The sequence below is a fragment of the Plasmodium relictum genome (assembly GCF_900005765.1).
Source record: "Plasmodium relictum strain SGS1 genome assembly, chromosome: 5".
NCBI lineage: Eukaryota > Apicomplexa > Aconoidasida > Haemosporida > Plasmodiidae > Plasmodium > Plasmodium relictum.
The window spans coordinates 482,996-509,798 of record NC_041683.1 but is presented as its reverse complement, the minus strand read 5'-3'; the positions used below and the strand labels follow the sequence as shown (position 1 = coordinate 509,798).

Genomic DNA, 26,803 nt, shown 5'->3' with positions numbered 1-26,803 from the left:
AAATTAAAATTATTTCTATGAAGCCCTTATAACAAATTCATCACTTTTAATCTTAACTTTTTTTTTTAAATTTAATTTATCTTCTAATTCTTCTATAATTTTATAGTATTCTTTATTTTTCTTTTTTAATGATTTTAATTCTTTCTTTAAAATAATTCTATGATAGAAAATAAAAAAATATAAATATATTAAAAATGAAAAAATTGTTTATATATATTCAACATACACATCTAAAATTGCTTTATTTTTCCTTTTAAAAAAGTTTTCAAGGAGGTAAGCACTATCTTCATTTTTGTCTTTCATGTTTATCTGAAGAATTAAAAAAAAAATTAAAATATACTCAAATTATTGAAACAATTCAATATATTATTTTATTTTATTTTTTTTTTTTTTTGTTACGAAATATTCATTTTCATTTTCAATAATAATATCCTCTTTTTTTTCATTAATTGAACCGAGACTTGAAAAATGTTTTTCTCTTTCTGTTTCATACTTCCTGAAAAAGATGAAAATTTATTTAAACAATATTGTTTTATATTTTAAAAAGATACAATTATTTACTCTTTTTTTTAATTGCATTATTTTTCTAAAATAATTCTAACCTACATAAGTTATTCAGATTTATTAGTTTATTTGCAAGAGAAATATTTTCTTCTAATTTGTTTATACAGTTACTTGAATTTACAGATATATCAATTAATCTTTGCTTATCATTATGTCTTAAAGTATAAAAAAAATATTTTTTTCTTTTTTTTTCGTTTACTTAAAAATTATATTCTTATTACATAAGAATTCTCATAATTAAAATAAAAATATTAATATTATTTATAACTTTTTAATTACTTTAATTTTTGTAGTATCAATTTTATTGCCCTTATATGATTTAGGAGTTGAGTTTTTTCATTTTTTAATCTTTCTATTTGCATTTCATATATCTGTTGCATAGTTAAAAGATAAAATAAACAAAAAAAAATTTTAACTTAAAAAATTTGTCTAATTTTAAATAAATTATTTATTTATTATTCCTATATATTTTTGAAAAAAAAAAAATCAAAGTACTTTAATTTCATTCTCCAATTTTATTTTCCAACTGTTAATTTTTAATTCTAAATCATTAACCTTTAAAAAAAAAAAAAGAATTTAAAATAATATTTAATATTTGTTCTTTTTTTTTTTTTTTCTTTTTATTTGATATTCATTCACTACTTCTTTCTCTTTAGATAATAAAGATTTTTTATTTTTCTCATATTTCATTTTTATAGAATTGAAATTTTCACTTTCTTCATTTAAAATTTTTTTATTTTCTAAAAATGTATCATTAAAATTTTTTACATCTTCCTCTTTAAATTTCTCAAATTTATAATTTGATATATATCTCTCAGCTATATAATTTTTATAAATTTCATCCATTATGTCAAGTTCTTCTTTTTCTAAATTTTTTTTTCTCAGTTTTTGCTCCTCTTCAATCTTAATATTAAAAAAATACAAATAAAATAAAAGAAAAAAAGAGAAGAAATGGTATAATAATAATAATTATGCATATATATATTTTGCATAAAATATACATATCATATAAAAATTCTAACTTGCTTATAAAATAAATTTATATTATGAATTATACTATTTCTATTTTCTAATAAAATTTTTTGATCTTTCTCAAAATCACTAAACATTCTATATATTTCTTCTTCAAATTTTTTTTGTAAATTATTCATGTTTTCTTTATGTATATCCACTAATAAACTTAGTTTACTATTTTTTAATTCATCTATTTTTTCTAAAATTTTATTTTCTTCTAAGTCATCATTTAAAAACAATAATAATTTATCATTAATATTTTTATTTATTTCATAATTGCTAATTTCTTCATCAATATTCTTTTTAAGTTGTTTTAACTATAAAAGATAGAAAAATATAGTTTCACTTATCTTGGTACTTTTTTTTTTTTTTTTATAGTATTATTTTATTATTGTAACTTTAAAACTATTTATTTTTATTCATTTGACTTTATAAAGTATTAACTTTTTTAATTATTCTACTCATTTTTTTCTTTTTTATCAATTTATTTTTCATATCTAATTTTTTTTTTTTACTTTTAAATTTCTTAACAACTGTATCCATCTTAAAATAGTAGCTGGTTGATCATTTTTTTTTTTATTTAATAATTTTTGCTTTTAAGAAAAAAAGTTAAAGAAAAAACTATTTATATATAAAAATAATTAATTATATATATTTTTAGTATAAGTTTTTGTGTATTTTCTTTTAACAATCATACAGCTGACGGATCTATCTTTTTAGGTGCATTAGATATTTTTTTTAATTTTTTATTATTCTTTTTTTTCTTAATATTATCTTTTATCATTTTTACGAATCTAGAAAATTATTAAACTCATATTAGAACAGAAAAATAAAATTGTATTCTCTTTATAATTTCACATGAATTAAATAATTTCTCATCCTTTTATATATTTCAAATTTAAACCTTTTAATTTTAATAAATCTTATTATTTTATGATTTAAAATAAAATTATATTGAAGGGAAAAAAAAAAAAATAAAATAAAATATTTTATGTCTTTTTTTTTTTTTTAAACGATGCAAGCTAAATATAATATGTTTTAAAAAAAATTATGTTTTCTCTTAATATTCCATATTCAACAATAAATAAAAAAACAAAATATGAATATCATAAAAAATAAAGTTAATAATAATATAGATTAAAACACTTAAAAAAAATAATACCCTTTGATAATGTAGGAGTAATTTTCAGAATTGTATTAACACGGGATAATAAAATATTAAACTTTTAAAAACAGTAAGAACTGTGTAATAAATATTATTATTAAAAAAAAAAAAAAAATAAAATAATTATATATAAATATTTTTAAAGTAAATATACATAAATGGATAAGATATTTATATATATAAAGAAAAATACATTTAAAAAGATTAGCCTCTATATGATAAAACATGCATATATTTCGCATATGTAACATTTAGGTAAGCTTAAAAAAAAACAAGAGAAAAGATTAAATAAAAAAAAAAAAAAAAATATTAAATTTACCATAAAATTCAAGAATTTTTATAAAAATATATTAGTATCGTAAATTTTATTTTTTAAATTATTAAAAATATTTAATTTGTTTTATTTATTTTTCATATTTATTAATTAAAAAAAACTAAAAAAAAAAAAGTTTAATAATTTATCTACGTGAACCTAAAAAAGAAATAAAAAATAGTAAATTAATTAAAATAATAAAAAAATGTTCAAAAAATTCTAATTTTTATAAAATGTATCATTTTATTATGTATATAAAATAATTGCGTTAAAAATATAAAATTAAAAATAACAAAAAAAAAAATTTTTTTTTTAAACTAATTACATTTTTATTTGCACAGAAGACGATAGAGCTAGATATTTATATGAATATGATCCTTTAGTAATTATTGATAATGCCACTTGAATTAGTTTTAATTGCTGTAAAAATTAATATACATATATATATTTAAAACATTTTGTTGTTGTTTGTCTTTTGACTTTTCATACCCCGATAAAGTCTTCAAAGCATAATCCTGTTTGAACTTTTATGTTAAATGCTCTTTTAATTATGTTTTTATTGCTTGATAACAATTCCTGTAGTTAAAAAAAAAAAAAAAAAACATTTGTTATTTGAAAATTTTTATATTTTTACATAATAAACATAATTTTCATTTTTGTATTACATAAGTTGCAACTTCTTCAAATTCAGTGTCCCCCAATGAAATAAAATCAACTTTATTCCTAATATATTGATAATAAAAAGTCCAATGGTCTTTCAGTATTTCATCAAACTTTTTTTTCTATATAAAGAATAAAACAATATTAAGTTAAAAAACTAAATAAAAATATAGATAAAAAAGAAAAAAATAAATATATATACAAAAATATTGTACTTATTTCTTTGTATCATTTAAAATGATTGTTTATATTAAAAAATATAAAAAAATATTTTTTTTATCTTATGTTAATTCATTACTTTAGCATTCATCCAATATCGAAAATATTCGAACACATTTAAAATGGAAGGTTCCATATATTGTTCAGTTCTTATTATAGGAATATTATGTTCATCAAGTAATTTAGAAAAATTAGGAAATAACCATTTTACCGTATCTATCCATTTATCACTCCTTGCATTTGTGACAATAAATACTGTGTGTGACATGGATTTGGCTAAATGAATTACTGAACAAGCAGCAGATTCAAAATTATATTTTTTATTTAATTTAATTTTTTTTTTTAGTTCTCTTAGAGCTTGGTCTTGATTAAGATAGCATTTTGAAAGTAATATTGATCGTATCCAATAAGTAGGAATTAGTGTATCATCTAAATCAAAAATTATAACTCTTCCACACTTTTCTAAATATATTTTACGTAATGAATTATTGAAATTATTTTTAAAATACTGTGTGCTATAATTGTTTTTAGGAGTTATTGGTGTACATATATTATTCTCATAGCTTTGAATATCATTTTTATTATATATTTTAAAATTTTTATTTTTTTTACAATTGTTTTTATTATTCGTATTATTAAAACATTTTATATAAAAATATTTTGAATCAGTTTTTGGTTCCGTTTCAAACGGAATGTTAAAAGTTTTATTTTTATGCATTTTCAGTTGGGAATTGTTACTTAAAAAAATATTATTATTAATTTGAGAGTAGGATAAAACTTTCATTGGATAACTCGCTTTTATATTTACAAATGGATTTATCTTATATTTAGGTTCTACATTTTTTATACAAAAATTCTGATTTGTGTACAATGGATTATTTACATGCGGCAAATTCATGATTGCTCTATATATTAAATTTTGCTTCAAAAATACATATACATTATATATTTGCTAAAATTTATGTAAAATAGAGGATAATTCATAAAAATATTCATAAAAAAATAAATTATAATCTAATAAATAGAAATAAATTAATTATGTTATTGAAATAATATATTATTTGTTATGAATTACTATTTCTTTTTTTGATTAAAACAATAGCGTGATTTTAAAAATAAAAGAAAAATTAAAATTTTAAATTTTCGAATTTTTTTTGTTTTTCATTTCCTTTAACATTTTATATTTTTCCAAATTTTTTTTTTTTTTTTTTTTTTTCACTTATATATTTTTATTCAAAATATAAAAATAAATAGCTGATAAAATTCCCTGAAGAATATTAAAAAGATATTTTCTTAATATGATACTTTTGCATACACACTAAAAGTTTAAAAAAAAAAAAGAAAAGTCTTTATAAAAATTCTACAAAGAAAAAAATATATATATAATATTAAGATACATTTTTTTAAAAATAATAAATTAGAATTCTTAAAGGTATTTTGAAAATATATATATATATATATATATGTATATAAAGCATGCATCTAAATACAAATAAGTTTATTAATTGTTTTATTTCTTTAATAAAGAAAGAAAACTAACTTATATGGCTTGCTCATATTAAATATTTTTTTTTAACATTTTAATAAAACATGTATTAATTATATATAAGTATATAGCTAAAATATTATATGAAATAACAAATTTTTATAAGAACAACGACATTTTTATAAATTTATAAGAATTTGTCTATTCATACATTTATTTTTTTATATGCCGTATTCATAAATTTATAAAAGAATTTTTCTTTTTTTTTCTTATAATTCATGCGTAAAAGTGCACACATATTAAATGGCTTCAACGGGAGGAGGTAAAAAAAAAAAAAAAAGCTACAAGTAGCTATATTCCAAAGTTGTATATTTAATTTTTTTTTTTTTTGTTCATAAATTTCTTCAAATTAAGAAAAAACCCTTAATATTTATATAATATATATATAATTATTATTTTTAAAATTTAATCTCATGCAAATATATTATAGATTCATTAAAAAAATTGTAATTAAGAAAAAGGGAAGGATAATGCATATTCGAAATTACATGAATTCCAAATTTATAAAAGAGAAATAAAAATATATTAAAGGGATAGAAAATAAAATAAAATAATGAAATATGATAAATAATTGAAAAGACAAAAATAAAAAGAAAAAAAAAATAAAAGAACTTAAAGAAAATAAATGAAATAAAATAATAGCTAAATTATTTTCATGAATATAAAAACATGTGATATTAAAAATTTTTTTTTTTCTATTTATTATTTTTAACCTTTTCACTGTTTAAAAATGTTCGTTTTCTTTTATGTTAGAAAGTTAAAAATAAAAAACAACTAAATTGTTTAGACAAGGCAATTAAAAAAAATTAAGATATATATTGAACACATTATTTTTTAAACATGTAAAAGTAAATGAATACCTTTTTTTTTACCCTTCATATCAATTCAAAAAAAAAAAAAAGAAAAAAAAAATTGTATTATATTTCTGTTTAAGCTTCAAACTATAAAAATATTTAAAAAAAAAGTGCGTTTTAGTTTTGTGAAGTATGAATTTTTTAAAAACTTTTATTTACTTTTTGAGCATCGGTAAAAACTAAAAAAAAAAAAAATAAATAGCATGTACATATGTTTATTAAAACGTAGTGAAATGAATAAATCTATTATTTTTAAAAAAATAAAATAAAATAATAAACACCTATTAAGATACAAGAAAGATAACCAAGAGCCACCACAATTGCAATAGTAAGAGCAACAACCCTAAATATGTTATTTAAACAACTTATATTACTATTGATTTTTGTATTGTATATTTTTTTTTTTTTTCTTTCTCTTATTATTTTTTTCTTTTCCTGTTTTCCTCATAATTACATTTGAGTTGTTTGTGTTGGCGGGATTATTTCTTCCGTTAGATACTAATAAAAATGAAAAAAGAAATTATATTATTTTTTTACATTTTCTTTTTATTATTGAATTATGTTTACTATAAATTTATACCTCTGATATCAATTTCACAGCTTTAAAAAAAGAAAAATCAAAATAAAAGAGAAAGGAAAATGTATATTTTAATTTTTCAATTTGAAATAAATTTATAAAAATATAAAAAGAAATATTTTATTTTAACTAATATAACAGAATGAATGCATTACAATATATTTATTCAATAGAACTTTTTTTTTACCTCTCAAAATGGAATATTCTAAAGAATACCTTCTTATATATTGATTAAAAGATTTATGCATAGAGGTAGCTGTCCTAAAGTTAATTACTGACTGTGCTCCTAATTTGAAATTTTAATATATATATATATATATATATATATATTATTTAATTTTTATAAATATATCCAAATGCTAATAACCTTTTTTCCATTTCAGTACAAAAGTTGCATCATCCTTTACAAAAAAAAGTAAAATTCCATCATTACAATTTTTATTACTTAATTTCCAATATTCTAATATTTGAGAGGCAAATGTATCTGCAGTTATTCCATAAGGTAAAGTTTTTATCAGTGCTACACCTAATCTATTTTTTTTTTTTTAATTTCAATTTTGAGAAATTTAAAAATTTGTAGATATTTATCATACATAGAATATTTTTTATATATTAAAAAATAAAAGAACAAAGAAAATATAATATGTAATATTAAATTACTTAGGGTCATTTTTATTTGCTCTAATTATATATATAAATGTATTTTTGCTTTTGTGAACAAATATATATATATATATATATATATATAACAATTTTTAACACTAATTTTATTAAAACAAAATTTTCTTTTATTTTTTTAAAATAATATATATAGTAGTTAAATATGAATAAATTACATATAAGGAACTTCTTTATCTATGCAATAATGGCTAGAATTACGTCTTTGATAAATTAATATTTCTTTAATTCGATTTTATCGAAATAATTTAAAAAAAAAAAGAAAATTAAATAATAAAGTATTTAAATTTTATTTTATTATTTATTTTAATGAATATACTAAAAAAAAAAAAAAATACCTTCTATTTTATCAGCTGTATTTTTTGATAATATTTTATTTGGATCACATATATAAGAATATTTTAATCCATTTCTATTGCATAAAGAAGGATGAATAAAAGGATTAGGAAAATTTTCAAGGGTAATATCTAAAGAATAAGAATGCTTCAAAAGAGCTTCTTCTGGTGTTTGATTATCTAGAAATGTTCTTATTCCATCTAAAAATATTCATTTGTTCATTAAAAAGAAAAATTAATAGTACTATTTTTTATTTTATATAATTTATTATTTTATTATTTTTTTTTTTTTTTTTTAAATAAAGAATTAATAGAAAATAATATTTTTTTTAAGATTTCAAAAATTTTATATTTTTTTCTTTTTCTGTTACTTTCCTTGTTGTTATTAAATATAAAAGGAGGATTTTCTATGGGCACTTTTGTAAGAATAAATGAACAATAGACAATATATAAAAATAATATTAATATAGTATTTCGATTCATTCTCATATAAATTATTTAATTACTTTTAAAAATAAATGAAGGAATAAAGTTAATTATAATTTACTATTTTAGCATATAGTTCGTTTACATTATTTTATTAACAGGTTTTTTCTCATTTATTTTTATCCTATCAATTTTATTTTACTTTAGCTTTTTTTTTCCCCCTTTATATTTTGAAAAAAATAATATTCCCTTTTTTTTTTACTCCATAAACTTGTGTAGATAATGTATAGAAATATTTTTAATTTTTTCTTCTTGTGTATTTACATTGCATATAATCATTTTTTATTTTTAATTATTTTAACTTTATTTTAATTTTTTTTTTTTTTTTCTAATGTTTAAAAAAAAGTTTCTTTAAAAAAAAAAAAAAATATTCATTACTTAAAAGGTACAAATAAAAAAAATATGTAAAATTTTAAATTAATACAAAACAAAATGAAAGAAAATTAAATTATAATAAAATAAAACAAATTTAAAATAAATTATAAAAGGATAATTATTAAAAGGAATATAAAATAAAAATGAAAACATATGTGATTTAATTTTTCAATATGCATATTTTAATTATCTATCTTTTTTTTTTGTGTGAATTTCTTTTCCCTCCTACAATAATTTTTGGATTTTTTAAAACTGCCACTTTTCCGCTTTTCAACGTTGTCCTAAATGCCCAATCATTATAATCATAAATATTATCACCATTAAAAGGATTTTTTATATTTCTTTGATTTTCATATAATTTTTTTTGATGAGCTATATATTGTTTCCTACCACCAATTAATAATTCATCTTCTCTAAAAATATGTAATTTTTCTTCAAATTTACTATTTTTTTTCTTTTTAGGAATACTAAAAATTGTGTTTTTATTGTTTATTCTAAATTGTGGAATTTTTACAACTAACTTTTTTAAATTATTATCAACAATAACATTTACTTTTCTTAAATTATTATTACCACATTTAGAACAAAAAAGTATAGAATTTCGTCTCATAAAAAAATAACATGATGTACAGAAATATCCCCATAATTTAATTGAATTTATTTTGTATCCATCTATTGTTATTACATTTAATCCAATCTGATATAAAACATTTTGCATTGAATAATCCGTAGTAATACAAGCAATGTTTGCATCAAATTGTTCTTTCTTATCAATATTTAAATTATACGTATCAAAATTATTTATATTTATCCACTTTCCATCTTTATCATCATTGTCATTTGCTATTACTTCTATTACTTCTTCTTTTATTGTTTCACAACCAAATATTTTTTTATTCCCCTTTTTCAGGATATGAATTTGATCATCTAATTCACTTTTATTATTTTCACTCTCATCATCTACTTCATTTTTATTATCTTCACTCTCATCTACTTCATTTTTATTATCTTCACTCTCATCTACTTCATTTTTATTATCTTCACTCTCATCAACTACTTCATTTTTATTATCTTCACTCTCATTAACTACTTCATTTTTATTATCTTCACTCTCATCAACTACTTCATTTTTATTATCTTCACTCTCATTAACTGCTTCATTTTTATTATCTTCACTCTCATCAACTACTTCATTTTCTTCACTTTTATCTGTTTTATTTATTTTTTCAACTTCCATTGCATAATCTTCTCTTTTAAATTCGTCTTCATTTTCCATATTATTTTTCATATCATAAATCTCTTCTTTTTCTAAATTTTCAGAGTCATTAATTGAACTTATTTCTTCAATTACATTTTTATTTTTGCGATTTTTTTTATTATATTTTTTTTTATCGCTGTAATTGGAATAATCGTAAGTAACATCATCATATTTATAAATTGTTTCTAACGGAGATGATCGTAATTTTGATACATCACCATATTTTCTATGAAGCATATAAGTTAATGCAATAACTTCTATATCTACTTCACTTAATGAATCATAGTCCCCTGTTAATTTTGAAAAATATTTTATAAAATTAATATCTTTTTCTTCTGCTTTATCAACTTTTAATAATGGAAGAATGTTATTTAATTTCTTTTTCGAATTTTCATCTTTTATTTCTTTTATTACTCCTTCTGTTATATAGCAGTCATAATTCATAAATAAAAAATCTTTAAATTTAATTAAACTGTTTGCATCTAATACATATTTCTTCTTTTCCATATTAATCTTACTTCAGTTATTACTTTTACTTTCTTTTATTACATAAAAAAATAAAATAAAATATATAAAAGAATAAAAAGGAATATTGAAATTGAATCTATAAAGGCTTTTTTTTTTTTTTTTTTTTCTTTAAGTATTTTTGCATTTATCTTTTAAAATATTTAAATTGAGTTTATTCATTTATATATTATTACAATTTTTTTTTTTTCAATATATATATTTTTTTTTATTTTTTTTTATTTCAAATATATCAAATTGTATTAAATTGTTTTAATTAATTCGCCACTTAAAAACTTACATTAAAATATTTATCCAAAAAAAAAAAAAAAATTAAGTCAAAATTTATTAGATCAAAAATTATTCACAAAAAAAAAAACTTTATGACAAACATAATATGTATAAAATTGATCTAATCATTAAAATTTCATTACTTTTTCTCATTTTTTACTATTGTAAATTTAAAAAAAAATAAATAAAAAAATAATAAAATATATATAATAAACATATATATAAATATATATATATTTTCATTTTTTTAATAATATTATTTTTTATTTTTTCTCAATTTTTTTTTTCTTAATATTATATAAATTAATCTTTTACAAATAATTATATTCATTTCTTTATTTCTTTAAAATATAGCTTATAAATTTTTATAATAAAATTTATATACAATAAATTAATTTCGTTGAACAAAAAAAATATTTATTTAAAAGGATCGCATATAAACAATTCTTATAATATGTATAGCATTATTAATAAATTTAAAAAAAAAAAATTATATATTTTTTTAAAAAAAAATTTAAAAGTTTATTATGTTAGAATGTCTACTTCTAATAATATTAAAGAATGATAATCACCACAAGCAACATCTAATAGTGTAATATTAACAATTTTTTCTGATAAATTATAATTTGAGGGGTTCTTTTTTTTTGTTTCGTGATAAGTGAAATAATTCCATAGACAAGTATTTCTTTTTTTAAAAACTTTAAATTTTGATTTAACTTTTTCATAACCAATCAATTTCCTTTTTTCATTTTTATCATCAAAACAATTATCATTTATATTATCAATAGCTTTTAATATCATACATCTAAAAAGATCTTTTTTATTTACTGAGTTACTTTTTTTCCTTGTAGAAATAGAATTTTGTTTATCATCTTTAAATTGAAAACTAGTTAAACTTTTATTTGTAATATTACTTGTTCTTTTATCTATAACTGTGTTATAAGAGTTTAAATTAAAATGTTCTCCTTTTTTGATGTTTTCTTTATCATTAGTATTTAAATTTAAATTCGTACATAATATTTTATGAGAAGAACATTCATAAAATTCTTCAAAAGGATTGTGGTTTGTTTCAGTTATTTCAAAATCACTATTGATTGACTTTTCATTTGATTTTTCGCTGTTAACATCTGCATCCTGATTCAGTAAATTTACATATCCTTGGTTTTTAATTAAATGGAGTAATTTTTCTTTTTTATTTTCTTTCATATTATCACACTGAAATCTAAAAGAAATAGCATCTTCACTTTCTAATTCTGTGTTTAATTTTTCGTTTAAACTATCACCTAATTCTTGCATATGAGAATTAAAAGAATTTTTAGAGTATTTTTTATTTAATAAATTAAATGAAAAATTGTATTTATCTATTTTTTTAGAATTATCATCAATACTTTTTTCCCGATCTTCTATAATAGAGGCAATGTGTTTACTTTTCAAATCTGTTTTGTAGTATTTTTCTACATAATTTTCATCTATTTTTAAATCTTCTTTTTCTATATATGTTATTAGATTAAAATTATTATTACTGTCTCTATTTCTTAATGATTGAGTATAAGATATTGATTTTTTATTTTGACCAGAAACACTTAAATTTGATTCATTTAATTTATAAGGACGATAATTTTTATTTGAATTACTCGTATCAATAATTAAGGAAAATTTATGTCGATGAAAATCATTATATAATAAGTTGCAATTTGCTATACTTTTTTTTATTCTTTCTTCATATTTTTTTAAGTAAAGTAATTTATTATTGTAGCTAATTTGATCTGAATACTTTTTTTTATTAGATATATTTAAGAAATTACATTTTTTATTTCTTTTTAGCACTTCATCTATTAACTTATTTTTATCTAAATAAATAGGACTATCTGTATGCTTACTATTACCAGGCAAACATAATTGATTATAATCCGATTTTCCTATAACGAATATATTTCTTTCAGGTATTTTATTTCTAAGTAAACCTAAAGAACAAATGTTGTTTATATAATCAATTTTTTTATTATTCAAAATTTTATTTATAGAAGGGGACGATGTCATAAAAATACAAAAATTCTTTCCAATACCAACTTGAAATATTTGTAAAGAATTTATTTCAGGAAAATTATAACTGTGAGTAAAGAATAACGGTTTTAATATATTTTCTATTTTAAGATTACTTCTAGATTTATCTAAGTATTGACTAAAAAGATTATTTTTTAAAATATTATTTTTATTGTTATAATAAATATCATCATTCATAATTGGATAAGCGTTACATAAATTATCCACTTTATTTACATTTTCGTTGAAATTTATTAAGTGATATAAATCCGTATACTTTATATAAAATACATTGTCTCCTCCTCTATTTAAGAAATTGTAAGGATCATATTTCAAAAATGTTTCATTATTATTCTCATTTTTTGACAATATATTATATCTAAAAGTGTCACCAGCTTTTTTGACTATATTTGATTTATTCCAAATTTTATTTAATTTCATAAAAGTATTTTTCTCATTTACATACTTTATAGGTGCAACAAAGACTACATGTGTACTAGAAGAAGTAATACTTGATATATGTAAATTACTTAAAATTTTTATTTTTGTTACTGTTGTTACATTTTTATAATAATTATTAGATGAAATACAACAACATTTTTCGTTTTCTTCTTTATTCAGATATCCCCATACATAAATAGATTCATCTTCTGTTAAGCACAAACTATGATATTTACCTAAGCTGACTTGTATGATTTTTTTTTTTTTTATCTTTATATTTCTTGGTATATTGACATTTTTGTTATTTATCTTTTCTTTTTTTTGATAATTTTCTATATTCCCATAAGGTTTCTTTTTTTTTAAATTCTTTATTTTTTGTAATTTTCTTATATTATTTTTTGTGCTTATTTCATATTTTTCCTTTTCTTTCTTTTCTCTTCTTTTTATTTTCTCATTTATATAAGAGTTATCAATTTGCCCAAATTGATTCCATCCCCATAACCACAGTTTTTTATTTGCGTCGATAATACCACTATTGTATGTTCCACAAGTTATGTATATAATTGGATGAACAATTTTAGAATAAATCATGTTGGTTGAGAAGAAAGATTTTTTATTTTTTTTATCGTTATAAGATTTTAAAATTCTATTTGAATTATTATTAATAGGAATTAGAAAAGGCTTACTTGTGTAAGAAATTTTTTTATTATAATAGTCGGGTAATCCTAGTTGAGATTTTTTATTACAACCAAAAGTAAAAATATAACCATCGTAAGATAATATTAAAGTATGAAATGCTCCTAAACTAATATTTTTTACTTTATGTTTGTAACCAAATTGCTTTAAAGGTACTAATTTATATATATATGGAGATAAAATTGTTTTCTCCTTTTGGATTAGTGGACAGCATTTTTCTTTTTTCTTTTTTTTAAATTTTCTAAATTTCGTTTTTTTATAGCATGTATAAATAGAGTTTCTAGGATCTATTCCTAGCTGGCCATAGTAGTTTAATCCCCATAAACAAACAAAACCATTTTCACTAACAACAGCAGAATGATACTTCCCGCATTTAATTATTTGAGGAATAAATAAATTGTTCTCTTCATTTTTTAATTTTATTTTATTGTTATTGCTACTAATTTCTTTTTCATTCATATTTAGGAAATCATCATATTGTTTTAATTTTTCTTTGAATTCTTTATAATTCATTTCATTTTCAGAAAAAAATTTTTTTTTTCCCATCACACTTTCCTTATATTTATTCCTCTTCAAATTATTATTAGTAATAAAATACTTTTGATTATTAGAAATATAATCCACTTTAATATTGGCTACTTCATTATTATTTTTTTTTAATTTTATTTCTCTTAAATTTTCAACATGATTTTTATTATCATTACAATTATTTTCATCATTTTTATTGCCATAAATTAACTTATCATCATTATTAGAATTATTATTAATATCACTAATATTGTTATTTATATCATCACTATTATAACTATCAATCTTATTATTATTATAATTACTGATATCATCATTTTTATTTTTTCTAGTTTTATTTTTATTTTTATTTTTTTCTATAGTTGATAAATGAAAATCGTTTGGCAAACTTGTTAATATTTTATTATATATTTCATTATTGCATAGATTATTGCGCAAATAGTTATTATACATAGAATTTCTCCTTTTTTTTAATTTATTTGTTATAGCATTAAACTCCTTACTCTTTTTATTTTTTTCGTCAAATGGACCCGATTTATTTTTATTAATAACGACAGTTGAAAAATCTATATATCCTATCCAGTCATTTTCATCAAAACCTAGCTGACCAAAGTTATTATTACCTAAACAAATTAAGATTTTTTTTTTTTCTGTTTCTTTGTTATTATCAGAAGAATAATTGGATATATTTGATATAACATCCCAAACATCATTTTCTTCAATAGAAGTTTTTTTTTTTTTATTTAAGATAGCTAATTGATCTAATATATTATGATGAGAAAAAATTTTTCTCCTTATATTTAGAATGTTATTATCTTCATTATCATTAGTGTCTTCACTGTTTAATTCATAACATTTTTTTATTTTTGCTTCACTTTTTTTTTTTAAATCACATAATTTATACATTTTTTTTTTATTTCTCTTATATATATACTTATATATATATATGTATCATTAAATTCTTAAAAAAAAATTTTAAAGTTTCCAACTTATTTTAAACAGTTCACAGATTAATTCTAAAGTTTTTTTTTCTTTTTTTTCTAGGCATGCACAATTTTGATTTATAACTAAAATTTAATGACAAAAATGTTACATATACATTTATTTGTGTTTAATAATAAAATTCCTTTACATTTTTTTTTTTTTTAAATAAATAATAAGGATCTTTTTTTTTTTTTTATTAATTAAAATTAAAATTATAAAACAACAGCTTTACAATTTTTTCTTTTTTTTTCATTGCAACTTATAGATGCAAAAAAAATTTTTTTTTTACAACTTAAAAATGGAACTATTTTTTGAATTTCTTTTTATAAATTTTAAGATAAAAGCCACATTTTTTTTTTTTTGATTTTTTTGATACTATTTAAAAATAAAATAATTTTCTCAATTTTTTATTTAATACAGTTAAAATTAAAACTGTTTTGACTTTTTTTTACTAATATTTAGAAATGGAGAAACCTTTTTTTTTATATTGATCTTAAGAAATTAAAAAAACATATATAGTCTCTTTTAAAAAAAATACACATTTTTTACTATTTCCTCTAAATGTAGAATTTTACACATTTTTTTTTTAAATATTATCTCACAAATAAAGAAATCAAGAACTACTTTGTAATAAATAAATAAATATATATACATATTTTTTTATTATTTCCTTTAAAGGTAGTATTTTATATATTCCTTTAATTAGAAGTACAACTAAAAAAAAAGAGAAATTTTCTGTAAAGTAAAAACAAAGTATAACTTTGCAAAAATTTGCAATTCCATTTCTATAAAATAATTGTGAAATAATCATAAAAAGTTATTATTGGACAAAACTTTAAACATTATTCACATTTCATACAATTTCGCAAAAATTAATATAAAAAAGAAAAAAAAATTGAAAACTTATTTAAATTTAAAATAAATTCATATAATAAATATAAAATAATAATTTGAAAAAAAAAAAAAAAAAACTTCAAAAACTTCGTACTAATTTTTTTTTTTTTTCTATTAAGAAAATATAAGAAAAAAAATAAAATTTTATTCTTAAAAATTCTCTGTTATAATATATACCTGCAAGAATAAAACTTATCCGTTATGTTAAATAAAAAAATGTAATTTTAAAAAAAGAACACATTTTTTTGATGTAAAAAATATTTAAAATTTCACAATATATAATAAATACAAATGTAGTTTTAAATAAGCACATATAAGGAATCATAATTTATTATATAAAAGAATAATTTTAATAAAATGATTTTCGTATAATTTAAATTTATTTTTTGCGTTACATATATATAATAATTATTTTCAACATAAATAAATAAAAAAATAAATTTTTTTCCCATATATTTTCTTTATAAAATTTTTAAAATTTTAATTTTCAAAAGAAAAATTGTGTAATAATTTACAAGTAAAATTATGTAAAAAAATAATATTGTGTAATTTAGAGAAAAAAAATGTCAAAAAATAAATATCAGAAACATGGAGAAGCTATTTTTGCGAAATTAGAAAAAGTGGTAAAATCAAAATAAAATATATAAGGCTTAAATACTTAGAACTATGTTATATTATTTAAATGAAGAAAATATATATATATATATATATATATATATATAATTTTAACTCTTTTTTTTTTTTATTCTCATATTTGACAGAATTCGGAATTGTTGTCATTAACATATGGGGCTTTAGTAAGTCAGTTGTTAAAAGATTTAGAATTAGTAGATGAAGTTAATGAACAATTAGAAAAAATGTAATACAAATTTTTTTATAGTTTAATTATTGCATATATATATATATACTCAATAATATTTTAATTTTTAGGGGATATAACATAGGTATAAGGTTAATTGAAGAATTTTTAGCTAAATCTGATATTTCATTTTGTGAAGATTTTGAAGAAACTGTGGAAGTTATAGCAAAAGTAAAAATTAAAAAAAAAAATTATAATAAGACAATAAAATAGAAAAATTAATTTTAATAAAAATACTTTAAAATAAATATTAACAGAAAAGAAATTTATGTGTATGTATAAATATTTATATATTTTAATAAATTTAACATATATTTAGGTAGCATTTAAAATGTTCCTAGGAATAAGTGGAACTGTTAATTGTATAAATAAAGAATCAAATATTTATTCTATAATTTTTGATAGTAACCCATTAAGCGATTTTGTCGAATTACCAAAATCATTGTCTTCTTTAAATTATTGTAGTTTACTGTGTGGTGTTATAAAAGGAGCGTTAGAGCAAGTAATTATTTATAATATCTATAATTGTTGAAATAATTATTAGTAAAAAAAATATATCTTATCATAAAAAAAAAAAAATTACAATTTTTTTCTTTTTCTTTAATTTAGATTAGAATCAAAGTTAACTGTTACTTTGTTAAAGACATGCTGAAAGGAGATGATTATTACGAAATCTATATTCAACTAAAAGAAGTAATTTTAATTATATATTTTTTTGTGACTAAATATTAAAATAATTGTTAATTATTTTTTTATTTTTATTATTTTCTCATAGGTTATGAAAGAAGAAATTCTGAATGATGAAGAATCATAAAACTTAATTTTATAGAATTTTTTTTAAAATAATATTATAAGTTTAATTTTCTATATGAAAAAAAAATATATAACGCAAAAAATAAAAAAATCGATTAAATGCCATATATTTCGTTATAAAAAAAAAAAAAATTTATATATTTTTCAGTTTTTTATAACAGTTATCAAAATAACTTTTTTTAATTTCTATTAATTTAACTATTTTTAATGGAATTAAAATATCACCACAATTTCTTATATAACTTTGATTTCCTTAAAAAAAAAAAATTATAATTGGTTATAGCTACTTCAGTTTTATGATAGTTGAAGTATAATGTTAAAATACTAAAAAGTATTTTAAAAATAATAATTTACATTATAAGTATTATTCAATTTTTTATATTTTGATAGAATAAAAAAAATGAAAATATATAATATTATATACCTATATAATGTTCTTCACAATCAATAAGGAATAAATAATATTTATCCACATATGCTAAACAACCATAAAACTCTCTTTTGTCTTTTATTGTAATTTTAAAATTAGCGTGATCACAGTTGTTCATTATAATCTAAAATTTAAATAAAAATGTGTATCAAAAAAATATATATATTATTTCTTAGTGAAATAATATTTTAAAAAAATTAAAATTATAGAACTATATAAAGAAGCTTTTACTTCTAGCAAATCCCTCGCAATTTTTATATTTCCTATTCCTTTTAATATATTATCTTTATCAGGTTCATTAATTGAAGAATTCATTCTTATATTTAAATTTTAATAGAAGCATTAAAAAAAAAAATTCAAGAAAAAAAATAACATTGATATCAAAATATTAAAATGTATTTCATTTCAAAAGAACCAAAATAGAAAAAGTATAAAAAAAATTCCTTTTTTTTTTTTTTTTTAAATTTTTTAGAGAAAAATAAAGAAAAAAATTTTAACATGTAAATAATTTAATTTATTAAAGAATATATGTTATTTTTAATTAAAATAAATATTATAAAAAAAAACTTTACATCTTATAACATTTTTTTTTATTAATAAATATATTCAAGAATTTTGTTATAGAAGTATTTTATTTAAATATAAATGAGTAGAATAATAAGACTTTTTAATTTTTTTTTTAAAGTATTTTAAAAAAAATTTATATTTCAATACAGAATTTCCATTCGTTTTATAATTCTTTTTTTTCTTTCTAAGTTTTTCCATAGATTATATACTATAAAATTTAATAAGTATATTGGCCTTTCAAATAAATGAATATATGAGATAATAGGGGGGGGGGAAAAGTGCTTTTTCCCAAAAATTAATAATTCAAATATTTTTGAAGATTATATTGTTAACATATTTAAAAAAAAAAAAATTCAGATTTGATATTATCATTTCTTCTTCATTTATTATTTAATGTCTCCTATTTAATTGAGAAAAAATTACTAAATATATATATATATATATATATATTTATATTTATATGTGTATATACTTACATATTTAACTCCTTAAAAATTGTTTTTGCACAGAATAATTTGTCAACGCTATGTGCATGTAATAATTTAATTTCAAAAATAATTAAAATTAAATTGTTGCAACCTCATATCTTGTTAAAATTTATTATGCACAAACTTTAACTTGAAAAATAAAAAATATGGGACAAAAAAAAAAGAGAGGAGAATAACTCTTTTTATAGTATTTATTTTTCCTTTTACTTAACATATATATGAATCTTCGTATATTTTTAAGCCATAAAATGTATAAACTAAGTACAAAAAAAAAAAATTTTGAAAAGGTAAAAAAAAAATCTTTGTGAAAATTTAAAAAATTTAATCATGCATGTTAGTAAATCTTATTATACTTTTTTAATCAATAATACATTTGAACTAGTTATGAATTTTTTTTTTTTTTTTTTGTATTGATTTATTTATTTATCAGAATTTTTCTTAAACAATTTTTATTTAAATTCTCTATTTAAATTAGAAAAGAAAATTAGATAATAATAATTAATAATAATAAAAAAAAAATATATATTTTAATTTATTTTACTTTTATTGAAACTTAAAAACTTTCTTTATATAGCTATGTGTTCAAAAATAACAAAATTGCATGCCTTTAAATGAAAAAATTATATTTTTTTTTAATAAATTTAACATGCATTTAAATATAAATTTTCTTTTTACTTTAACTTTTTTATTCTTTATTATAAACTGTATAATTCTTCATTTTGTTCAATAAATTAGTAAAGTAAAAAAAAAAAAAAGAAAAAGATGTTTTTTGCTCATTAAAAGAAAATCGTTAATAATAATCGTTTTTTATAAATTTTTTATACTTTATTATATTTATTGATCGCAAGTTGCATCAAATTTTTTTTTTAAATGGAAAAAAAAAATGTAAGTTATTTTAAGACTAAATTATTTTTAAATAAATAAAAAAAAAAGTTGGAGAATACTATTTTATTTTTAAGCATAATTTCTTATATATTTCACAGCAAAGAATATATAAATTCATGCACTTATATATATATTTTTTTTGTTACTTGAAAATATTTAAATAAATAAAGTACATTTGCAGAAAATATAATAAATTGATAAAATGTTTTTTTTAGAAACTGACATTGAATGTATAATATTAATATGATATAAAATGGAATTTAAATAAATGTGTTTTTAGATATTGTGGAAGTTTATAACTACTTAATTTGAAGGAATTATAACTTTTTTTTTTTTTTTTGTACTTATTTTCATTTTACCAACTTCATTTACTGAATAATTTTATTACCATAATATTTTAAGTATGCATTTTATATAAATATATGCAACATATTATATTTTCATTTCTATATATATTTTTTTAATATGCTTATTAAAACATATATATATGTTTATTTTTTCCTAATATTATTATTTATAATTTTACTTTTCATAATTTAAGTTTAATTATTATTAAATTGAGAAATTTGTTTCAAGCTTTTATTAATTAAAATAGAATATATTTCATTTTACCACTTATTTAATAATATACATTAACATTCAAATTTTATTTTGAGCAGAATTAAAAAGAAAATTATTATTTAGTTTTGTTTACTCAAATATTTCTTAAAATTTTAGTTGTGCGTTATTTCATATATATATATATATGTAAATCTTAAATTTTTTTTTTTTTTGTTTTAATTAAAAATATATCATTTTATGAACAAATTTAATATTAATAAAGAAAATTCCAAGAAAAAATTATGCTATGAATAGCCAATGAAACTTTTGAAATAATTAAAGTTGTAAAAAATAGTTAACCTTATATATTTTTATTTAAATTTTTTATAGTAATATTAACTGTTTTGATTTTATAAAATGAGTTCATATTAATATAAGTACAATATAGATGAGATATATAAATTCTTATTTGAATGAAAATAAAATAATTGAATATTATTCTTATTACATTTAAACAACTTATTACAAAAATAATGGAACAATAAATAATAAATACTTGTATTATTGAACTTTTATTTTATTTTTATCCCCAAAAAAAAAAATAAATGTTTTTAATCTCAAAGGTCAAGTATAGAAAATATTTTTTAATTATTTAAAAAAAATTTCAAAGTTTAATAGTAAAAGCAATGAAAAATACGTAATTTTTTTTTTTTTTTATGTACATTTTTACAAAAAAGTTTTCTTCAGAGTTTTATTTAATAATACGCAAAATAAAATAAAAATTAAAATAAAAAAATTGAATTTTTACAAAATATTTACATATTTTTTTTTTATTGCTATATTTTTTTTATTTTGATGTACATTTATTTGAAATTCTTACTCTGCCTTAATTTGACTGTGCATCTTTTTTTTTAGTGCAACATTTATTTTTTTTTTTTTTTTTATATTAAGCTGTAATAAAAAAAAAAAAAAAATATTTACGCTGTAAGATTTTTTTAATTGTTTAATTTTTTTTAAGTTAAATGTAAATAATTACTCAAATATATAAAGAATTTAATGAAAATAATAAAAAAAAAACGTAAAAAGATTTGAGAGGATTTATAAAACATTTTTTTTAATCTTTTGTTTTTTTTTGTTTTTAATTGTATATATTTTTATATGTAATATATACCTGTATTTTATTCGTATATTAATTTTTTTTTAAATAAATTTTATTTTATTTTTCTTTTTTTTTATTGTTGAATATAGGATGATATAGAAAAAAATTTTATTTTTTTATTTTTCCTATGTTTATACAAGATATTTTATTATTATATTTGTATTATTGTAATTATTTATTTTTATTTTTATTTTCTTCATAAATTTTCTATACTTCATTATATTAAAATAATTAATTTTTTTTTTTTTTTTAATGGCACATGTGTGATTTTAGTAGTCACATATATATCCATTTTAATATATTTAATTACATTATTATTTAATGAATTTATGTATATACATATTTTTTTTTAAAGAGACATACATATATTTCATACCATTTAGCTATATGTTTTTATTTTTTTTTATTTAGCTTTTAGTATAAAATAAATAAGGAAAGACTAAAAAAAAAAATTAATATTTTATTTTTTTGTAAGTTTTTCTTATTATTAAGAAAAATTTAAGTTACATGGCTCATATAATAGTTTTATGTTATCCCAATATCATATTTAATACAAAGAATTGATTAGTCTTTTTTTTTTTTTTTATATATTCATTTATTTTATTTGTTTATTTTAGAAAATAAATTACTTTAAAAAAAAAAAAAAAAACGTATTTACTGAGTTTTATTCTTTGTTTAAATTGAAATTTAAAAAAATTTATAATACATATACTATACTTTTAATATAAATTATTTTAATATATTTATTTTATAATATATATATATATTTTTTTTTTTTTTGTTGTAACGTTATTATATATATATCCAAATTTTTATTTTATTTTATTTTTTTTTTTTTTTGAAATGGAAGGAATATATTCATGAGAAAGAATATATGAATATAATGAGAAGAATTGATTATATATATAAATTAAAATAAACTACATTTTATCACTTTTAAAGAGATATACATGCATATATATACGTTTTATCAATAAGAAGAAAATATGAAATTGTATATTTCAGTATAAATTTTGTGTGAAAAATATGAAAATGTGTATTTTAACTTAGTATTTTTAGTATCGGATAGAAAAAAATGAGTATACTTACATAACAATTATGTTTATTAAGATGGATTATATAAATATATATTATTTTTATTTTTGAGAAACTATTAAAACCTAAATTTACTATATAGAGAAAAAAAAAATTCATATGCATATATATATATTAATAATGAAGTTGAAATAATGATGTAAAATAGGTAAATAAAAAAAAAAAAAAATGAAAATAATTTAATATAAACATGTAATAATAACAATAGTTTTTTTTATGTTATATATATATGGAAAATAATTTTATTAGATAAAAAAAAAAAAAATATATATTTAAAATGTAAATTTTTTTAAACGTATTATTTATTTTTAAATAAAATATATTCGAATAAAATCAGAATAAATAGTAATTTAAAATATATTTAATAATAATAGATTGAGGATAATCAAAACAAAAAAATATTAATAATTAATATATATGAATACAAATATTAAAGTAAAAATAAAAAGTATTATACATTTTTTTTTTTTAAGCATATGAAACTGTTTATATATATTTTGTTAAATATTTTTAACAAATTATAATACTTAAAGACATGTATATATATATATATATTTTTAATTTATTATTATCTTCTAAATGTTTTTTTATTTAAGAGTAAATATAACAATATCACCATAGTTATATTTGTAAGTTACAACAAAAATTCACTTTTTTATTTATTATTTAAATTTTTTTTGTTTTTTTAATATTTATTTTGATATCATTTATGTGTTTAAATTTTATTTTAAGGATATATAATTATGTATATTCATTTCTTATAGTATATTTTATTATAAACAAAAAGGAAAAATTGACATAATAAAACTAAAACTATGCATTTATATTTATGTATTCATCATTATAAAGAGGAGAAAATTTTAAATACTATCAATAGGAAAAAGAATTACACTTTTCTTTATTTTAAATTAATTTTATGAAAAAAAAATATATATATAATATATATATAGATATATTTTTTGTGAATAGATAACATAATTTTATGCATTTTTTTATTTTTTATTTATTTTTTTTTTTTGTTGTTTTTTCTTTTTTGTTTTTAATTAAAATTTAATAATTAAATTATTTTGAAAACTCTATATATAAAAAAAAAAAAAAAAAAAAAGGAAATTATATACTTAATTTTAAAATACATAAATACTTTTTTTTTTTTAAGAATAAAATTTGAGGCCGTATTTATATAATTTGTTTTTTTTTTTTTTCCCCTTTTTTATTGTTTATTTTTATATATAACATTGTTTACATATATATATATATAGATAGATAGATAGATAGATAAAGATTTTTTTTTTAAGTATTTAATATTATTCACATATATATATTTATATGTTTATATACATAATAATTTTATTTACATAAATAGTATTATTTATATATATAGTTTTTTTTTTCTTTTATCTTCCTTTTTTGTAAAAAAAAAAATATATATATAGACATAACTTTTTTTTTAATTAACGAGTATATATCATTAAATGTATATATTTATACTTCAACAAAATGATAGTAAATAGTTACAAAAAGCCCAAAAAAATATACTTTAGTGTATATTACACTAAAGGATGTTTTTACAGCAAAAGAAATAATTATAATGGCTATAATAGATATAAGAATTATTATAATTATTATAAATTACAAAATTACAAAAAAAATAATCATTATGAACTGTGTAACAAGAGAAAGGAAACTTATAGGAGGGCCAGTTTATTAAAAAGAAATTCCAGAGAATCGAAATTAGAAATTGAAAAAAAGAATATGGAAATAAAAGAAAAGAAAAAAGAAATGAATAAAAAAAAATGTATCATAAAAATACTTAAAAGACCAACAGAAATAATGAAAAATGAAGAAACATTAAAAAAAATTTGTAACAAAGAAAAAGAAGATAATAAAGAAAATAAAGAGAAAAAAAAAAAAAACAAAAAAACAAAAACCGAAAAAACTGTATCCTTAAAAAAATCAAAAGAAGGTTTTAAGTTTTCTTCAACACAAGAGCTTTTTAATTTATTATTGAAAGATGTTAAAGAAAATTCCATTGAAGAAATAATATCTGATAAAGGAATAGAAGAAAAAGAAATTGAAAATCAAAAGGAATATACAAAAAAAGGAAACAAGAATATTAAAGTAAATAATAAAAAAATAAGTATTAGTACTGAATTAGAAGAGGTAGAACAAAAAAGTGATAATATTAAAGATAATCATGAAATTAAAAGAAAGACAGGAGAAAATCATTTTACCAATATGGAAGACAAAAATTTTATAGAATACGTGAATAATAACAATGATAATATTAATAATAATAATAGTGAAGAAAATACTACTAAAAAATTTTATATTTCATTAATTAAAGGTGCAAATAAGAACTATGAAGATAATTCACTAATGTTAAATGATAAAAATAACAAAAACAATTGCCTTAATAATATAGATATAGAAAATAACAGTAATAAAATTATAAAAATAATGAAACATTCAGAAAAAAATTATCATAGCAAAATATATGAGAGTGTTTTAAAGCCTGCATCATCGAAAACTTTATTTTCCTTTTCTTCTCCAAATCTTTTAAATCATGAATCAAAAGTAGAACTGTGCAAAAATAATAGTTTAAAAAATGAAGAAACAAAAAAACTAAAAAAAGAAGAAGATGCAAATTTATTTGTAATACCCTTATACATGAGATCACCAAAACCCGAACAGATTCCAATACCAATTTATTTGTCAGAAGATGGAGATAAAAACCTAAGTAAGGAAGAAATTTGTTTAAATGATAAAGAAAAGAATGATAAAAATAGAAGTAATAATGATAATAATGTAAAAGAAAATATTAATAATACATATAAGGATAAAATAGCAAATTCATATAATATGAAAACAAAAAATTATGCAAAAAATCTAAAAGAATTTCTAAATATAAATATGTATAAAGATAATTCTTTAAATACTCCGAAAAATATTGCTGAGAAAAAGAAGAAAAAAACTTATTTAAATAGAAATTTTGTTACATTCAATTTAGAGCATAATGCAAAATTAAATCATGATTCAATGAACTTTAATATAGGAAATATGAAAAAAAATAATAAATTGTATAACGGAAATTCTTATATAAAAACATCAAATTATAATGGGTATAATCAGAATAAGAATGGAAAAAATTTTAAAGTAGACAAATTTTTTTATAATAAAAAATATAAAGTTAAAACAAATCTTAACGATAATCAAAAAAATAAAAATTTGCATTTTTTAAAAGATGTAAAAATTGCTGTATATTAATATGTGAAATAATACCATTATATATATATAAAGATTACTTTAAAATTATTCTTTTATTATTTAATTATTTAAAATGAATTCTATTAAAAATAAATAAAAAAAATAAAATAAAATAAAAATAATTTAGACAGGTATATATATATAAGTTATATTTAAAATACTCCAAATTTATTTATTAAAAAAAAAAAAAAAATTATTAATATATGAATGGAAACGTTATATTATTTATTAAGGCATATATATATAAATTTATTATATTTAATTATAAGTATTTCAAC

General features: G+C 17.0%; 8 protein-coding genes across 8 annotated transcripts; 2 read left to right on the top strand and 6 right to left on the bottom strand.

The window, feature by feature from the left end:
- Positions 1-15: 15 nt before the first annotated feature.
- Positions 16-2,362, bottom strand: PRELSG_0514300 (conserved Plasmodium protein, unknown function; the record flags this gene model as incomplete). The annotated part of the gene is made up of 10 exons (XM_028675402.1): positions 16-157; positions 227-309; positions 400-496; positions 603-719; positions 844-935; positions 1,060-1,119; positions 1,207-1,467; positions 1,587-1,895; positions 2,094-2,171; positions 2,276-2,362. The coding sequence occupies 10 exons, from the start codon at positions 2,360-2,362 to the stop codon at positions 16-18; spliced, it is 1,326 nt and encodes a 441-aa protein (XP_028531994.1).
- An 843-nt stretch (positions 2,363-3,205) lies between these two features.
- On the bottom strand, positions 3,206-4,833 carry PRELSG_0514200 (conserved Plasmodium protein, unknown function; the record flags this gene model as incomplete). Its single annotated transcript, XM_028675400.1, has 5 exons — positions 3,206-3,215; positions 3,382-3,476; positions 3,546-3,632; positions 3,722-3,838; positions 4,015-4,833. 5 exons carry the CDS (start codon positions 4,831-4,833, stop codon positions 3,206-3,208), a joined length of 1,128 nt encoding a protein of 375 aa, XP_028531993.1.
- Positions 4,834-6,476: 1,643 nt separating this feature from the next.
- PRELSG_0514100 (conserved Plasmodium protein, unknown function) lies at positions 6,477-8,408 on the bottom strand (the record flags this gene model as incomplete). Its single annotated transcript, XM_028675399.1, has 9 exons — positions 6,477-6,514; positions 6,617-6,678; positions 6,790-6,833; positions 6,916-6,935; positions 7,100-7,198; positions 7,280-7,443; positions 7,749-7,812; positions 7,929-8,126; positions 8,297-8,408. The coding sequence occupies 9 exons, from the start codon at positions 8,406-8,408 to the stop codon at positions 6,477-6,479; spliced, it is 801 nt and encodes a 266-aa protein (XP_028531992.1).
- Positions 8,409-8,976: 568 nt separating this feature from the next.
- On the bottom strand, positions 8,977-10,551 carry PRELSG_0514000 (RNA-binding protein NOB1, putative; the record flags this gene model as incomplete). The annotated part of the gene is made up of 1 exon (XM_028675398.1): positions 8,977-10,551. One exon carries the CDS (start codon positions 10,549-10,551, stop codon positions 8,977-8,979), a length of 1,575 nt encoding a protein of 524 aa, XP_028531991.1.
- An 813-nt stretch (positions 10,552-11,364) lies between these two features.
- On the bottom strand, positions 11,365-15,453 carry PRELSG_0513900 (regulator of chromosome condensation, putative; the record flags this gene model as incomplete). The annotated part of the gene is made up of 1 exon (XM_028675397.1): positions 11,365-15,453. The coding sequence occupies one exon, from the start codon at positions 15,451-15,453 to the stop codon at positions 11,365-11,367; it is 4,089 nt and encodes a 1,362-aa protein (XP_028531990.1).
- Positions 15,454-16,988: 1,535 nt separating this feature from the next.
- On the top strand, positions 16,989-18,098 carry BET3 (trafficking protein particle complex subunit 3, putative; the record flags this gene model as incomplete). Its single annotated transcript, XM_028675396.1, has 6 exons — positions 16,989-17,048; positions 17,187-17,284; positions 17,356-17,455; positions 17,604-17,786; positions 17,894-17,977; positions 18,060-18,098. 6 exons carry the CDS (start codon positions 16,989-16,991, stop codon positions 18,096-18,098), a joined length of 564 nt encoding a protein of 187 aa, XP_028531989.1.
- A 132-nt stretch (positions 18,099-18,230) lies between these two features.
- On the bottom strand, positions 18,231-18,842 carry PRELSG_0513700 (conserved Plasmodium protein, unknown function; the record flags this gene model as incomplete). The annotated part of the gene is made up of 3 exons (XM_028675395.1): positions 18,231-18,349; positions 18,522-18,651; positions 18,759-18,842. 3 exons carry the CDS (start codon positions 18,840-18,842, stop codon positions 18,231-18,233), a joined length of 333 nt encoding a protein of 110 aa, XP_028531988.1.
- A 5,916-nt stretch (positions 18,843-24,758) lies between these two features.
- On the top strand, positions 24,759-26,525 carry PRELSG_0513600 (conserved Plasmodium protein, unknown function; the record flags this gene model as incomplete). The annotated part of the gene is made up of 1 exon (XM_028675394.1): positions 24,759-26,525. The coding sequence occupies one exon, from the start codon at positions 24,759-24,761 to the stop codon at positions 26,523-26,525; it is 1,767 nt and encodes a 588-aa protein (XP_028531987.1).
- Between the last annotated feature and the right edge of the window lie 278 nt (positions 26,526-26,803).